Raw genomic sequence first — 17,363 nt, 5'->3', positions numbered from 1 at the left:
GGCTCTTGCCACGTGGTCACTGCTTTTACACCTCGTTTCTCTCCGTGGTGGAACGAGGTTGACTTGGGTCACTTCCAAGGCCCCAACCCTGCCCTCTCACGTGGCCTCCGCTGGTTTCCTGAAGGTGCGTGGGTTCTGGCCACCGGAACCGACTGCGCCCCCAATGCTCCTCCCCCCCGAGATGCCACGCCCTTCGCCGCTCCACACACACACACAGCTCCGCCGCCCGCTCCCCCTGCCCTCGCTGGCCTCCCCCCTCGGTCCGTCCTCGCTCCTCCTTCACCACAACCCCTGGATTCTGTTCTCCTTCGGGGAGGGGTGTCTCTTTTTAAATCCATTTTTATAAACCTTTAATTATGCAAACGTGCTAAGAAAGAAAGTTAGTTTAGCCCTTGTTTTAATGTATTTGAAATCGAGCTCTAATATCAAATTAAAAGGGAATAGAAATCTCTGAACCTGCGATACACAGATAACCTATTATTTCAATTATATTTTGTGTTTTTAGCTTTGGTTTGTGAGGCTGGCACTGCTGGTGAAGCTGGGCCTTTTCCAGAATGCCGAGATGGAGTTTGAGCCCTTCGGAAACCTGGATCAGCCAGATCTCTATTACGAGTACTACCCTCACGTGTACCCTGGGCGTAGGGGTAAGGCTGGGGGTTAACGTCAGTGCTTTTGCATGTGCTTTGCTTTGCCTGCACTTATGCATCCAGTCCTGGTCATCAGACGAGCGGCCCGCAGTGAGCCTTGACCTACAGGGTGACCTCGCTCTGGCTCCTGAACACACTGACCTGGACAGACTCACTGACGCATCCGTCTGCCCGTTCCGCAGCCATTTCTCGGGCACCTGCTGTGTCGTGGCACTGAGATCTGGTGTGAGGATTAGGTGGGACATTCAGACTGTGCTCCGGAGTAAAAAACAATCTCGTATCGTGACCTCGTGCAAACGTACACACAGAAATGAAACAGACAGACAGTCATGCAGCAATTCTTATTCTGTGCCATTTTCTCCTAATCTCCATTCTGATTAATTTATTTAAAAGTCTGGTTGCAGCCCACCAGTGGGTCAGGACCATCATTTGGAAACACTGGGCTGCAGCGTGTGGTAGTTGTCGGAAGGTGGCCAGAAATAAGACTTGAGGAAGGGAGAGGGCCGGTTACAAAGAGCCTTCTGAAGCAGCCTTGAGGTAGAATGAACATCTCTTGGTGGAGAACCTTGTAAATATGTTTGAAACCCACCAAATGTTTGTATTAAATGTAAAACAATTTGGAAGGACCTCTGAGAGGCAGCATAAGCATGGGTACTGAAAGCCCGGGCTCTGGAGCCAGACTCCCTGTTAAATCCTGGCCCCTCCTCTTACTCGTGTGTGACCTTGGGCCAGTGATTCTGCATCTCTGCCCCGGCGTCCTTATCGGTACAACACGGGTGGTAACCGTGCTTCTTCCTGGAGAGTCATGAAGAATAAATGAGGTCATATGTGTAAGTTGCTTAGAAGTGGCTGCACGTAGTAATCACTGCACTGGCTGTTTTTCTTATCTGTTCTTTTTTTTTTTTTTTTTTATAAATTTATTTATAGATTGATTGATTTTTGGGTGTGTTAGGTCTTCGTTTCTGTGCGAGGGCTTTCTCTATTTGCGGCGAGCGGGGGCCACTCTTCATCACAGTGCGCTGGCCTCTCTTGTTGCGGAGCACAGGCTCCAGACGCGCAGGCTCAGTAGTTGTGGCTCACGGGCCCAGTTGCTCCGCGGCATGTGGGATCCTCCCAGACCAGGGCTCGAACCCGTGTCCCCTGCACTGGCAGGCAGATTCTCAACCACTGCGCCACCAGGGAAGCCCCTCTTATCTGTTCTTAATTCACGAGTGACACACCGTAGATCGCTGCCATCTTTTGTAAGATTGGCTGGTCAGCGTCTGTTGGATGCAGCAGTGGAGCGACAAAGAAAGGTCCTGGTTGCCAGGAAATGCAGAGCCTGATTGAGGCAGAAAATATAAAAACAGGACAAGAGACTACAAAGGCCCAATTAATAATAGAGATGGTAATTTTTGTAGAAGTTTCAAAAAATCAAATCAACATCTTCCTTAACTTGGTAGGTAAATGATGAACTAAGAAGACTAGAAGTGAAAACACGTTTCTCAACTTCTTTTTGTGTTGTTTTTCCTTAAAACTCAGATCCTGTTTCTTTGGGGGACACAGGGAAGGTTGGGGGGTTAGGCTTTCTTAGTCCTCAGTGCTTTATCCTTCATCATCTTCACTTTTCACGTAATGGGAGTTGGTCTGTATTGCCCTGAGTCTTCCCAGGCTTGAAGGAGGATTTTCTTTTATTTATTTATTTTTTAATTATTTTTTAATTTATTTATTTTTGGCTGTGTTGGGTCTTCATTGCTGTGCACAGGCTTTCTCCAGTTGCGGCAAGCAGGGGCTACTCTTAGTTGCAGTGCGTGGGCTTCTCGCTGTGGTGGCTTCTCTTGTTGTGGAGCATGGGCTCTAGGCACGCGGGCTCAGTAGTTGTGGCTCACGGGCTCTAGAGCGCAGGCTCAGTAGTTGTGGCACTCGGGCTCAGTAGTTGTGGCTCACGGGCTCTAGAGCACAGGCTCAGTAGGTGTGGCTCGCGGTCTCTAGGCACATGGGCTCAGTAGTTGTGGCTCACGGGCTCTAGAGCGCAGGCTCAGTAGTTGTGGCTCACGGGCTTAGTTGCTCTGCAGTATGTGGGATCTTCCCGGACCAGGGCTCGAACCCATGTCCCCTGCATTGGCAGGCAGATTCTCAACCACTGCGCCACCAGGGAAGCCCTTGAAGGAGGATTTTCAACATGAGTTACTGTTAGACTTTTAGCCTCACTAGTATAAAAATTCTTTTTGTTCTTTTTGACTAAAGGAACTCACCCCTTGTAGAAAAGGGGGGAAAAAAGTAGGTTTTAAAACCTACAACAGGGCAGAAATCAGACCGGTTGTCTTGACGAGGTTGGCTCGACTGAGTGGAAGTGAACCAGCCGTGCTATACCGCTCAGAGTCAGGAAGGGGGCGGCAGGGCCCCCGTCCCAAATTTGTGAAACTTCTTACCACCCAGTGGCCTGTCGGGTCCAGCTAGTCTCCGGAGGACCAGGCGAGAAGGGCCCAAAGCCAGGAGCCCTGGTGAGCAAGCGTTAAGGGGTGTGGCCCCCGCCGCAGTGGTGGCTTCACAGGTTTAGATGTGGGTGGGAGGCCCCGGGCCTTGCTCACCCGCCCGCGCTTCCTGCTCTGGGGCCCCGTGGTGTCCGCACAGGGCAGGCAGACACGTCCGCCTCCTGTCTTGGAAGGTCACCCTCCCACACTTGTGCCAGGAAGCCCCCAGCGCTGGGGAGCAGGGCTGTATCCGCCCTCTCACCCCGTAAGGCTCGTCCGTGCGCCCGGCGTTGTAGGGGAGTTCACGTCCCCCCGTGCTCGTCTGGAGAGGCCCAGCATCCCCTGGTTGTCCGGGGGCCGCTCCCCCAGCGTGGCAGGTCCTGCGCTCCTTTCTCGCCTGCACTTCCTAGCCATTGTGGTCCGTCCCTTCCGCAGAAGGCGATTTGCAAGCTTCCACCCCAAATGAGGGTGTGTGTTTGTTGCCACTTCTTAATGGTGGAAGGGTGTTCGATGGAAAGGCTAAAGGCGTGTTGCGTGGGGAAGTGTGGGGGTATTTCTGTTCAGTAAATTCTCCCTGGCAGCCTTGATAATCAAGAGACGGCTGTTCCCATGCTTCTGGTAAGGAGCAGCTATGTTTCCCTTCAGCATAGGAAAAACATGTTTCTTCCCTCCATGCCTGACTGTGGCCTGACGGCTCCCACGGCCGCCCCCCAACCCCCGGGCCTGGTCACGCTCGCGGCAGAGCGCGGGACCCTCTGCCGGGTCCGGGGATCGGCAGCTGGTGCTGACAGGTGTTTTGTCTGCTGCTGACAAAACTGAGACCTCTGAGCGCGCAGGCCATCGGCCAGTGGCTCTCAACTACAGGTACTCTGTCCTGTGGCCACCGCGGCCCTGCTCTCTCTCCTCGCGGACGGGGGTTCATGGAGGTGACGCCGAGCTTCCTGCGAAATGAGGAATCGGGTCCTCGGGTCCAGCTGTAGAACTCTGTCATCCTTCCCCTCAACTCTTAGAACATCTCGTCCTAAGGATGTGCACACTGAACGCAGGCTTCTGATTCTGCCTGGAATTAAATTGCACTGGGGTAGGGATAAAGTGGAGCTAGTGGCCCTGCATCATTAAGCGGCTAATTTAAATTATGAAGTAGACGTAAATCATACGTACATTTGAGCTAAAGTGTGTTAACATTCATCCATAGTGATATGCTGAATGTTTACTCATTTTTCTTCTCATTTTGTGGTGTAACAAGCCTAAATGGGAGATTTTGATTCATTCATTTCATTTTAGCTTCCAGTATATAAGCAAAGCAGGTCATTAAAATGTGCTTTTAAAAGGAAGCTATAATGATACAAACAAATAAATAACGTTTATGAATGAGCTTTAATATATTTTATTTAAACATTGGGCATAATTTTTACCCATTCAGAATATTCATAACAAGTAATGAATCATGAGTAAAACTCATGAAATTTTCTTTTTTAATTTTCATCTAAGAAAGGAAGAGTATTGTGGTCTTATATATCCTCTGACATTTCTAGCAGTTTTCATGGAGTTACTTTCAGGGAGTGTGTGTCTTCACACACTCAGGCCGCCTTTTAATCAGTTGTTTGGAATTCTCACCCTTGTTCGCAAGAAAGAATGACGGCAGTGGTTGTTGAACAGGCCACCGGAGGCTGGAGGAGTCCCCTTCCTTGAACTCTGTCCTTGGTCGTCCCTCACCTGTGTCCTCCCTCTTCGCGCTCTCCGTGGATTGCTGCCCCCCCTCTTTGCTGTATGTGCCTCCCTGTAATTCCAGGCCCGAGAGGTGGGGTCAGAAGCTGCTCGCATCAAGCACCCCGTCAGGCTGCCCACAGTGTGGTGAGCAGAGCTCATTCTCAGGTGTGGGGTTTAGAAGCCCTGGCGGGGGGCTGTGAGCAGACAACTCGCGTCTCCTCCTTGACGTGTGGTCCCCACACCCCAGCAGGACACACCCAGATGTGATACGCTAGGGTGACACTCGGCCACCGAGCTTCTCCACCTGTAGCTGTCACACAGCTCAGGAAACCCAGAGCTTCAGCACCGGTCGTGCCAGTGGAAGATGTCAGGACAGTGGCCTGAGCCCAGAGCCTCAGCGGCACCGTGAGAACCTGTCCCCTCTGCCGGGCAAGGTTGTCTTGCCTGTCGGCGTCCCGCTGCCTGAGGGATGGCAGGCCCCTGTCGGGAACTCTGATTGTGCTTCCAGCAGGGTCCTCACACACACAGTTTCACGGAACCAGATGTCACTGGGCTGCTTGAATGGTTCCCGCAGGTGGAGACGCTTGATTTTTCTGTCACTCACGTCCTGTGTACTCTCACCCATCCAGTTCTGTCCCTTTTGAGAAGTCTTATGTTGGGATGCCTCCTGGTCGAATCCACTCTTTACTCAACAAAAATTAAATTTTTTTAAACGTCAAAAAAGAGTTTTATTAAGCACTCAGGTAGTTAACAAATATTAATATTTTTTTCATATTTACTTCAGACATTTTTTGTAATAAACTCAAGTATTATTGATTCAGCCTTTAAAGCTCCCCATTTCCATCCCCTCATAAAGCAGCTTAGCATGATTTTGTGTTTCCATATCATGTTTTGACATTTCCACTGCATACACACATATACACACACACACAATACAGAGAGAACTGCAGGCTTTTGAAATGTACATGAGGAGCATATCTTTCTTCATTTTGCCTCTTTTTCCCACATAACATTATTTGTATCCATAAGGTGAGCAAGTAGGATCTTTCCGATTCCAGACCCTAATGAACGATGCATTGTGGTGCGTGTTTCTCTTTGGCCACATGTTCCTGCATTTCTCTAAGGTATAAATTAAAAGTGTCAGTGCCAGGCTGTGTGGTGGTTGTATTTCCAGTGTTAAAAGAAGTGGTCAAATTACTTTCCAAAGTAGTTATACTAATTTAGATTCCCAAAACCAGTGTATTCAAGTTTTTGTTTCCCCACTTGTGAATAAGTCTTGTCAATAAGACTTGTATCTGGTGGGTCTGAAATTCTACCTCTCGTTACATCTTCTAGGGTTAAATGGCTTTTGTATGTTACTGGCTGTTGCAGTTTCCTCTGAGGGGACCCACTCCTTCATAATCTTTGCTCACGTTTCCATTGGGTTATTTTGTGTTATTGATTTGTTGTAGTTCTTTACATATTTTAGGTATTTAATCCTTTACTTGTTATAAATCTTGCAAATATCTTCTCCCATTCTGGGAAATATTGTTTCTAACCCTAAAAAATACCAACATAACCTTTCTGTCAGCTTAGCAAGGGTCCCCCACGCTCCCTGCCCACGTCGTCTTTGGCCCTGAAGACAGACACCCCTGTACCACCCTACACAGCCCGTGGGGCATCCACCCCTCCCTGGAAGCCTGCTCCCACCTCAGTGCCTGGGGAGAAAGCAGGAGGGTCACGGATGCCAGCCTTTTCCCCAATTAAGTGTTTTGGGTTTTGTTTGTCTTTAATGTTGCCAAGTTCAGAATTACTGTTCCTGTTAAGGCTTTAAAGTACCTTTTCAAAACCCTTCACTTTGTTTCTCTTTTGAGAGCCATTCTTCATATGTTTATAATAGCCTTCTCCCTTTAATTTGCTTTTAATCAAATTATTTTTGATACTGTAATTGTTACACTAAAACAGATTGCTTCTCCTCCTATTGGGTTTGTATTCTTGAGAAGTGTTGAGAGGAATTATATCCATGGATAATATTACGAGATCATTCACTGTGTTTTTTTATGAACGTCTTGCTTTGGTCTGGTGCCTTTGTTACAGTTGATAACCAGTGTTGATACGTTATTATTAACATTATATTTGGGTTCACTCTTTAAGTTATGCATATTCATTGAAATTTTATCTTCAAAACAGATGAAATGTCCATTCCTGATGTCGTTAACATACCCATTCCTGATGGAGTTCTTTTCAGCCTCTTGTAGGACACTAAGGTTTCCCATCCCAGCACCATCTTTTCCGTCTGTCGTTGGAATTCTGTCTCCTGTTCGAAAGAAAGCGTAATGTTGGAAGTGAGCTTTGGGCTGTCAAAGTGCACTTCTGCGTAGGACAGTTCACTCCAGCTTTCCGTGCACCCGGAGGAAAACTGTGAAGCCACAGATCTCCCTGTTAGAAATGAAAAACATTTTGATTGTTGTTTAAGAAATGCACAGATAGCAGTGCCTCTTCTGATACTAAATTCAAATCTGTGTGTTTAGTTTATTAGAGCTATAATGATTTCATATGAAGTCTTATTTCAGAACTTAATCCTTATGAATTACCGAGTCAAACTAAAGCTGATGAGACAGACACACTCTGATTGACCCTCTGGCTCCCATCAGCTCTCTCCCCGCCTGGGTCAGCAAAGGTGAACTGTCGCTGCGTCTTCAGTCCTTTTCTGCCCTCCCTCCAGAGTCATGCAACTCATGTTTCTAGTTCTCAGACTAAATTCAGAAACTTTTTATCAACACATAACCATACATGGTGGTTCAGGATTGTTCAGCACATTTCAAATGTCTTACTTGTTTTCCATGAGAAAATTAACTCACCTCTCAGAGTTAACATCTGCTGCTTAGGTTAGATTTCCAGTTTACTTTCCTCAGTGCCAGAACTCTTCAGAGTTTATCACTTCAAGCATATTTTCCTCGATCTGAGAAGGCTGGTTAGTAAATCCTACAGCTTTTCACGTTGCTCACTCCCCTAGTGAACTCTGGCATTTCCAGTCTTTCCCGGAACAGATGGTTAAAGGGAGACGAAAATGTTCAGTTCGGGGCGCCACCTCTATCGTCAGGACACCCGAGTGAAGCCTCCTGTAACCCGTCTCACGCGAGAAACGTGGGAGACACGTGCGTTCCCAGCGCCACCTGCATCAGATTCAGCATTTCAGACTCGTGCAGAGGCAGTATGGACCATCGTGAATTCCCCTTCCTGCCTCAGGGCTCTGGGGCAGCACTGAATTACCCCTTTAATAATAAGTCATCTAGGACTCGCTCAGGCTGGTTTTTTGTTTTCAGATGCAGCCTTGGAGTTGGAAGTGTCTCGTTGAGGGTTGTTTTGTGGCGGGTGAGGGACTCTGTGCTCTCCGCCAGGCACGGGCGTCCCCCGACCTGTGTCCTCACGGCAGAGCAGAGGAAGCAGGGGCTCCGCTCCTCGCGTGCCGCCGGGCCGCAGGGGTCGGGGAAGGACGGGGGTGGGCGACGGGTCCAGGGAAGCAAGTGCAGAGCAGCAGTCAGGCACCGGGTCCTGCTTGCCTTGACGGCACGAGGACCTGCCAGGCCCCAAGGGGGAGAGCTGAGCCTGCCGACCGTGGGCAGAGGGTCCGCGGAGTCTGCGCTCTGCTGGGCGTCCACCAGGCACCATGCGCCATCGCGTCAGCACGCTCGGGCCTCCCAGCAGCCTGGCCGTGTCCAGGTCCCCTGTCCTGCTGGGCGGGTGGCCAGGAAAGTTGAGAGAGGACGCCACCCGCCCAGCACACAGGAGAGTGGGTGGCGGGAGGTCCAGACCGTCTCCACGCCCGGGAAGTCCTGTGCCTGTGTGCCCCCCGGGAGTCAAGCTGACATTCCTCCTCTTGCTTCTTCTTTCAAGTTCGCTGCCCAGCACGGGGCCTGCGTGATTTCTGGTGCATCCCGCTCTGACTCTCTGGGGCTGCCGAGTGGGTCTGCCGTACTGCAGGGGACTCAATAACATGAATTGTGTAGGAGTGTTTTCATTTAATGTTTTCTAAATGATTAATGAGAGCACTTCTACCGTATTTATACCGACCTAGATTTTGGCAGGTCGTGACTGTATGTGGGAACTTTCCAGAAAAACAGATCCACTGGGAAACACGTTTCCTTCCAGAGTCTGACTTGCCCTCTTTTTCGAGGCGTGCTCTCCACGCAGGGGAGACAGGCTTCTGGCTGGTGTGGAGCTGTGTGTATTTCATGTCGCTGGATTCTTCTGGCATGAAGGGCTTCACTGATTCCCAGTGACTCTTCACACACAGCAAGGCTGGGTTTGCTAGACTGAGAGAAGCAGTTTAAAGGTACTTTTATTTGCATTTCTTTAAAACAAACAAACAAAAGCAGGAAAGGCCTGAGTTACGTCGAAGCAGTTTCTGCTGTTTTATTGGTGAGATTGTGGGGTTTGCTTGGGGTCAGTGGTCACATCCCCTTCGTGTGTACATCCAGTGCCTGTGCTTGCCTTTGGCACCTGAAACCCGCTGGCTGTTAACCTGTTCAAGCTGGGATTAATAGACAGCGTTTCTCCAGCTGCTTTTCTTGTTTTGGCTGTATGGATAGTATATTTCTCTAGAGAGGGGCATTTCTCTTTCTGACGTGTCATGAGGCTGTGTGTGTGCTTCCCTCTCGATTTCTGCTCTTCGAGATTTTTAAGCAGTATGAGACCTTCCCAGTGGTACCAAGAGAGAAGCGGGGGAAGCTGTTTCCCACTTTAGCCCTGGCTTTCTCCCAGACACCCCCAGGAGAGCCACGGGCAAGGGGGACGTGGCTAAGGAGGACCGGTGCTGGCTCTTCCTCTTCCTGCTCTCGGCTGTCTGGATAGAGTCCCAACTCCAGATGCGAGTCACAGGGAGGCACGTGGAGCGTCACCTGTTGCCGGCGTCTGCCTGCATCCACCTCCCAGAGCTGCGGGAGTCTGGTCCAGCACAGACAGGCTCTGGTGGAAAGCTCGACAGTTTGGGACAGGGATGTCTGTTACCATAGAAGACGGTGCCTGGAGAGAAGACAGTGTGAGGGCCCAGAGCAGACAGAACTGCAGGCACGTTCTTTTGGTCTTCCAAAAGGTCTTTGTTCTGTCTGCGTTAGTTAGGACTTCCAGTACCTTGTTCAGTAGGAGTGGTAAAAAGGGGAGGGACATCTCGGCATTATTCAGGACCTTAGGGGGAAAGCATCTAGTTTCTCACCATTGATTATGTTGTTAGCTGTAGGTTTTTATAGATGTTCTTTATCAAATTGAGGACGTTTTCCTCTATTCTTAGTTTGCTGAGAGTTTTAATCATGAATGGGTGGTATATTTTGTCAAATGCTTTTTCTGTTTCTCTTGATTTATTGTGTGATTTTTCTTGTTTAGCTTGTTTGATGTGATGGGTTACGTTAATTGATTTTTGAATGTTGAACCAACCTTGCATACCTGGAATAAATCCCAGTTGGTCATGGTGGATAATTTCTTTTATACACTGTTAGTTTTGATTTGCTATTTTTTTGTTGGATTTGATTTAGTTGGATTTGACTTGCTAATTTTGTTGAGGATTTTTGTATCTATGTTCATCTATAGTTTTCCTTTCTTATAATACGGATTTTTTCCTGATTGTTCTATAAGGGTAATGCTGGCCTCATAGAATGAATTAGGGAGCATACCCTCCACTGCTGTTTTCTGGAAGAGATTGTAGAGAATTGGTGCCCGTTCTTCCTTAAATGTTTTATAGAATTCACCAGTGAAACCATCTGGGCCTGGGCCTGGTGCCTTCTACTTTTGGAAGGTTATTATTTATCGATTTCATTTCTTAAGTAGATATTGGCCTATTTAGATTGTCTATTTCTCCTTGTATGAGTTTTATAAAGTAAGTGGGTTGTGTCTTTCAAGGAATTGGTCCATTTCATCTAGGTTATAAAATTTGTTGACATAGATTTGTTCATCATATTCCTTTATTTTCCCTTTAATGTCCATGTGATCAGTAGTGATGACCCCTTTTTCATTTCTGATATTAGCAATTCATGTCTTCTCTCTTTTTTCTTGGTTAGCCTGGCTTGAGTTTTATAAATTTTATTGGTTTTTGTCAAAGAACTAGGTTTGGATTTTGATCATTTTCTCTATTGATTTCCCATTTTCAATGTCATTACTTTCTGCTCTAACTTTTCTTTCTTTTCTTCTGCTTTTATATTGCTTGTCTTTCTCTGGTATCCTACAGTAGAAGCTTAGATGATTAATTTTAGGTCTTTTAAATATATGCATTTAGCACTGTAAAATTCCCTCTTAGCACTGCTTTTGCTGCATCCCACGAATTTTGATAAGTAGTATTTTCATTTTCATTTAGTTTGAAATATCTTCATATGTTCTTTTAATGCAGAAACTTCCCCAGGTCCATGGGCAATTTCCAGGGCAAAGAGCAAGTAACTCCTGGCCACCTTGTCATATATTCAGCTCATTTATAAATTGGGCTTGGGAACTTCCACAGACATTTTGTTTCTGCATTTATCTTATAAAGCTTAAAGTGTTCTAGAGATTCTCTTCCTGCAGGTAAATTCTAAACCATGTGGGAACGACTATTGCCTGTTCTCTGTTTGATGTATAGGGATGAAAGACACAATTTATGTGTGACTTACCATGTTAGCGCAATCCCATTTTAGTGATGCTGATGGTCAAGAAATGGTTCTTTCTAGGAAGCTGAAATGACTGATACCATGATGTCAACTCAGTCATCCGTCTTCTTCAGACGTGGCAATTATTTAGTGTCATCAAAAAAACACAAAATTCAAACATTTAAATTCAATAATTGTCATCTTTCTTTTCTCTAGGCTCACAATCACAATAGAAACTATTTTCCATGGTATTCCTTAGTTTTGTTTGTCCTTTTGACCTTTCTTCTTCCTATCCTTACTGAAGACCATAGAGCATCGTACAATTTTTCAAGATAAGAAGCACAAACATGAAGCCACCTCAGTGTGGCACATGGTAGACCCTCGCTGATGGTTGCTGGATGGATGATGGACGGACTGAGGCACAGAGAGGCTGAGCAGCTTGCAGCTGTCACACAGCTTGCTTCTAACCATCTTTAAAGTGTAGTCCAGGGACTTCCCTGGTGGCGCAGTGGTTAAGAATCCATCTGCCAATGCAGGAGACACGGGTTCGATCCCTGGACTGGGAAGATCCCACATGCCGCGGAGCAACTAAGCCCGTGCGCCACAACTAGAGAAAAGCCCGCGCGCAGCAACAAAGACCCAACACAGCCAAAAATAAAATAATAAGGAAGTGTAGTCCAGATCTAAGTATTGAGAGGTCCCTTCTGAACCTGTGTGATTGCCCTGTGCTGGCATTGTCACATCCTTTAAGCCATTCATAATCAGCACAGGCTGTTTGATTATTTGATGGCATTTATATACTTATATACTTATATATTACGATATATACCGATACAGATACATGTCCAAGTCATGTCAGAGGGGAATGTGACACTAACAGAAAGATTCCCTCACCCTGAGAGAACACAGCCACATTCAGATACTGTGTAAAAGCTCATTTCAACTGCAGTCCTTTTCGGATCACTGCTCTCATGCCCCCGGCACGCTGATGGAGGTGGCACTGCCCAGAACTCACTCCCTCCGGGGCAGCCCTAGGCAGTGGAGTCTTTGAGGCCAGCTGCCATGCCTTCCTTCCGCTGGGACAGCGCGCGCGCGCGCGCGCACACACACACACCCACCCACCCACCCACCCACCCACCCGACCTATGCAACCTTCTACAGGAGCTCAACATCCCAAAGAAGTACAGAGAATCCATGAGTGTTCTGTTTTCTTTTACTGGAGCAGGCAGTGGTCTCTACCGTTCTACTCATTTTGTGATAATCTCTACACGATTGTGGCGTAACTGTGGAAAAGCGGTGACAGCCAGCTTTCTCCTTTGGTCATTGTCTAGAACGTACAGCTTTACAGAGAAAACCAAGACACGTTTTATAATTGGCATCATCGCATGCTTTACCAAGGTATAAGGGACTCCGTCATCGCTTCTGCTAGAACACCTACAGAGTCCCTGCTGCGTGGGCGCTCACCCTGAGAGGGCACTTGGTTGTGCTTAGCTATGCAAACAGACTCACTCTGCTTTGACTTTGGTTCTAGGCTCCATGGTCCCCTTTTCGATGCGGATCCTGCATGCGGAGCTTCAGCAGTACCTGGGGAACCCCCAGGAGTCGCTGGACCGGCTGCACAGGGTGAAGGCTGTCTGCAGCAAGGTAACCATCGCTCCAAGGTGGGCCGCTGACGCCTCCTCTCCTGGTGGAGGGCTCACCCGGACTTTCCCGCCCTCACGAGAAGCACATCACGCCACCCTGTACCCTTCCCACCACTCTGCTTCCCCCTCCTGAAAGGCAGGCTGGCCTGGTTCCTTGTGACCATGCAATTCACTGTTCTTGCTGAATTATTCTGGGGGGGGCGGTGGGTGGTTTTTGGCAAAGCCTGAAGCCTGAAATCTTTTTTCCGGTATTATTAGTAAATGAAAAGCAGGAGCGTTTCCTCTTGTGTAGAAATCACACACGTGAACATGTGCCAGGCTGCCCGACCACTCACGCATCCTGCAAAGGCTACGTGCACCTGCTTCATGTCAAACGGAGGCATCAGAGCAGTATTTAAAGAGATAATGGTTTAAAATGTTCCAGAATCAAAGCAAATTATAGTGTATCATGACAAGTGTCATTCGTAATACTGACTCCGAAGGCAGATAAGGTTCAGAAGTGCTTCCCGAGTTATTCTGGGTTGTAAAGTAACATTTACGTGGAAGGCATCAAGTTGTATCAACAGAAGATGAGATTACTCCACTGAGTGATGGGAGGGAGAGATGTGGGGTTCAGAGTCTCCCCATCTCCAGGCAGCGGGCAGCTGCGCCCCCGAGAGCTTCCGTCTTCAGACTGGAGGTGAGCCTGCCTTTCCTACCCGCCTGGCAGCCTTGCTGTGTAGCTTAGCAGCAGCGTCATCTGTGGAAGGGCTTCCAAAGCTGTAACAGCAAGCAGTTAGGAGCGGCAGCACGTGACAGGTTTTTAAACGAGGTTATTTGTACTTGTCGAGTTCCTGCTTCAGTCCCCAGCTGCTCTTGGTGGACGTTCCTGGAGCTCCTGGGGGGTCCTCCGTGTTCCCAGCAGGGAAGTGGCAGGGCTTCCGCCCTCGCGGAGTGGACGTCACAGCAGGCCACCTGACACTCTTAAGCTTTGCATCGGCTTCTGGCTGTTATAGCTTAAACGATAAAAAGAAAAACTTTGCTCTCTTATAATTTGATCCGTTGATGGGGGAAATTGTGTCATCACTATTTTTTAGAGTCTAACACTCCTTTCCTTGACTCTTAAAACATGGTTAAAACACAGTTATTTCCAGAAATAGGAAAACAAAACTTGTAATTGGTACTAAATCAGTGATGTCCTATATCACACACAGATGATCGTTTTTATTGCTTTTCACTCACCTCCGTGTCACATGGGGAAGTGCATGTGAGTTCTAAGGCTTTAACCCTCAGGCTGTCTCCCAAGCCCTCCCGGCAGGCCCCACGCTCTCCCTGCGTCTCTCGGCGCCCGCCCGCCACGCCTGCTGCCACGTGCTGCTGCCCTTGATGCCACGGGCTCGGAGGTCGGACACGGGGGTGGCGGTAGTGGCGGCGGTGGCCACGGGGGTGTGCGCAGTGCTCCCTCCCGCACGACGGTGCTGTGCTCCGTGCTTTACGTTAGAGCTCTGTAAATGCTCACAACCGCTGTGCGAGGCGGTGTCATGCCTGATCGACAGACAAGGAGACGGAGCCTCCGAGGGTTAAGTGCAGCTGAGGTCCGGCCGCGAGGGGCCTGCACGAGAGCAGGTCGCCGGCTGTGAACCGGCCCCCGCCCACGCCTTGCACCCTCTGCGGGCCCAGCCGCAGCCCTGTTCCCCGCACGTGCAGCGTGCGCCCCGAAGCCTTGGAACGCGGCTTCGGCCTCACGCGTCACCCTGCCGGTGCCAGAGAGCGCCAGCCGCACTTCCTCTGCCAGGAGCTGCTCCCAGCGGGTCAGGGGGCGGGGGCGAGTCCAGCAGGGAAGGAGATGAGTCAGCCAGTGAAATAGCCTCTCCCAGGGTGACGCTCGCACCCGGGCCCCCCGCCTCGGCTTCCCTTCCCCAGCCTGCTCGCCGGGCCTGGCCTCCTGCCCGCCCCAGACCCAGGGGGCCCAGGCTCAGCCAGCGCCCACGAGGCCTCCCAGACGCAACTGCCTGCTGGGGTGCAGCTGCAGGGACGAGCAAGGCCCACCCGGGCCGCCCCCTGGAGTTGTCACAGGGGCTGGGGCGGGCAGGAGGCCGCGCCGGGGCTGCCCTCTGGAGCCGCCAACCGGCCAACGCCTTGACGGCGATCAAGGGCTTCGCTCCGGGCAGGCAGCGAAACCAGGGCGTCGTTTCCAGAAGGAAAGCAGCGGTGTGGTCCACACCCCCGAAGCGCTCTGTGCCCGTCGGTTTCGTCGCGTGTGTGGCGTCTGTCGTTGCTCTGGAGGTGGTTCTTCCCAGCTGGAGATCAGGGGTGGAGGTGGAAGCAGCGCTTGGGAAGGGGGTAAAGAAGAGAGCACGAAGGCTTCCATCCTTAGTGAGAAAGTCGGCCGAGGCCCCTCTCGGTGCTTGGGAAGCGCACACGCTTGCCGCGGGTGCAGGTGTGTGTGCAGATGTGCTCGGAGCACGCTGTCGGTCGCTGCCTCTCTAGCACACGTCAGGTCTTCACAGGTTCAGCCCCAGCGCGGGTTTCCCAAGTGAAAGGGGACGACCTGGGGTGGCAGCTAGAGTGAGATGCGGGCGGGCCCGGGGCAGCCGGGGTGGAAGAGGAGCAGACACCTGCCACCCGGTGGCCCTCAGCCCGGTCAGCCGGCGTCCTCTCTGCAAAGGGACACACTGGGATAGAGGTCTCCCGCCGCTTCCAGTCTGTGCCACCCCGACCGAAGCAGCAGGGCACAGAGCCGGGGTGTCCCAGGGCGCCGGGCTGGGGTGTGGGGACATGACGCGGGCTCCAGACGGATGTCTCGTCTCCACAGCCGTCACGTGGGAAGTGTTTAGGATGTGACATCCGTTGTCAACGCCAGCCTGCAGAATTACAATTACAGGATGGCCTCTGTGAAGGAAGTAATACGCCCTGAAGGAAGAACACTCCAGTATGTTAGTGGTGTGCATAATGGGATTAAAGGTCATTTTTATTCTCTTTCCAGGTCTTATACAATGCATGTGTTAGTCTTATAAGTAGAATTTTTTTCTATTGAAAAAAAACTAAATGAGGACTACGAGGCAAAGGGAAGATAGAATTCAGACAGCAGTACGGTTGGTAACGTACAAGGTTTATTGCCACACACAGGTTGGCGCTGAGGGTCCAGGTACGCAGAGCAGAGAGGGACATAACACCAGTTACGGAACCCCCGGCATCGTTTGCTCAGAAGAAGCTGAGCTTTTCCTTACACAGAAGACTCACTGGAGAACGGTTAGAGCCTGTGTGTTCAGCCTGGTGAGAGCGCTGTTTGGATGTTTTAGGTGCGGCCCAGTTCTAGCAGAACGTCACTCTGACCTTTACAAAACGGTCCAGGGTTTTCTCTGCTGTCTTTGAAATAGGAGGTGACAAGTAAGAACCACGTGGTGAAGTAGTAAGTGTTTGGTTCAGAGGTAGTTGCGTCGATGAAGAACAAATTATACCTCGATTTAAAATAAACGTGCCCCGTGGCTTAGGAGAGCCATCCCTGTCACGCCACAGCAGCGGTACCTCTGCCCACCATCCCTGCTCCTCGGCTTCTCCGCGGGCCACTGCACCTCTGGGTCCCGTCGGCAAAGAGCCAGGGAACACGTTTCCAAGCCCGTTTGCATACGTCACGATGCCAAATCAGCGTGGGGTTTGGGTCGCCGCTGACGGGGACGTGCAGCGTGGGTTTAAGTTCAGTGCTGCCCTGCCCGACAATTCGATTTCTGCAGCCTCCGCCCGCCCCACCTCAGCCCGGCTCGGGGCACCAGGTAAGGAAGTGCCTCTTTAGAGACCCTCACTGCCGAAGGAGCCCCTCGGGAAGGGACGTCGGTTTGCTCTGTTCTTGGTTGGACACCCTAATGAGGCAGAGGTGAGAGAGGCGTTTCTAGGAAGGGTTCATGTCTTTACTAAAAAGGAATTCCAACAGAGGGACCTGCTCAGTTATGCTGTTTTACTTGTAAATGAAGTTAAGAACGGAAGAGAGAGCAGACCTTGTCCGCCCTCCCCCTGCCAGCCGCTCTGGGAAGCACCCAGCTGGGCTGGCCATCGGCGTGCTGACCACGCCCGCCGCTGCCCGGCTTCACCTGACGCCCATGGTCCCCATGCCCCTGTGTCTGCTGCTCAGCAGAGAACAAATTGATGGAGGCTTCATCAGATAAGATGGGAGTGACTGGCAAGTGAAGGGAGGTGATGGCTCCTGCTCCCTGGTCGAGGCCGCATCTCTGCCCTTTGCCATCGACACTCACGCTCCTGGGCCCGGGTGTGCTCAGAGGGCCCAGAAGGAGGAGGTGACAGGAGCATCCCCGTCATCAGGGTTTGCAAGATTTGTATCCTGAC

General features: G+C 50.2%; 1 protein-coding gene across 1 annotated transcript in view; it reads left to right on the top strand.

Annotated features, from left to right (window-relative positions):
* Positions 1-17,363, top strand: part of TRAPPC12 (trafficking protein particle complex subunit 12) — a 64,715-nt gene that overhangs the window by 28,249 nt on the left and 19,103 nt on the right. Inside the window, exons 5-6 of the mRNA XM_007195689.2 lie at positions 506-644; positions 12,932-13,044. Of these exons, the coding sequence (XP_007195751.1) occupies positions 506-644; positions 12,932-13,044 (252 nt within the window). The remainder of the gene's footprint in view (positions 1-505; positions 645-12,931; positions 13,045-17,363) is intronic.

The sequence above is a fragment of the Balaenoptera acutorostrata genome, chromosome 12, assembly GCF_949987535.1.
Source record: "Balaenoptera acutorostrata chromosome 12, mBalAcu1.1, whole genome shotgun sequence".
Taxonomy (NCBI): domain Eukaryota; kingdom Metazoa; phylum Chordata; class Mammalia; order Artiodactyla; family Balaenopteridae; genus Balaenoptera; species Balaenoptera acutorostrata.
The sequence above is the reverse complement of the archived record's forward strand: the minus strand, read 5'-3'. Positions and strand labels throughout refer to the sequence as shown.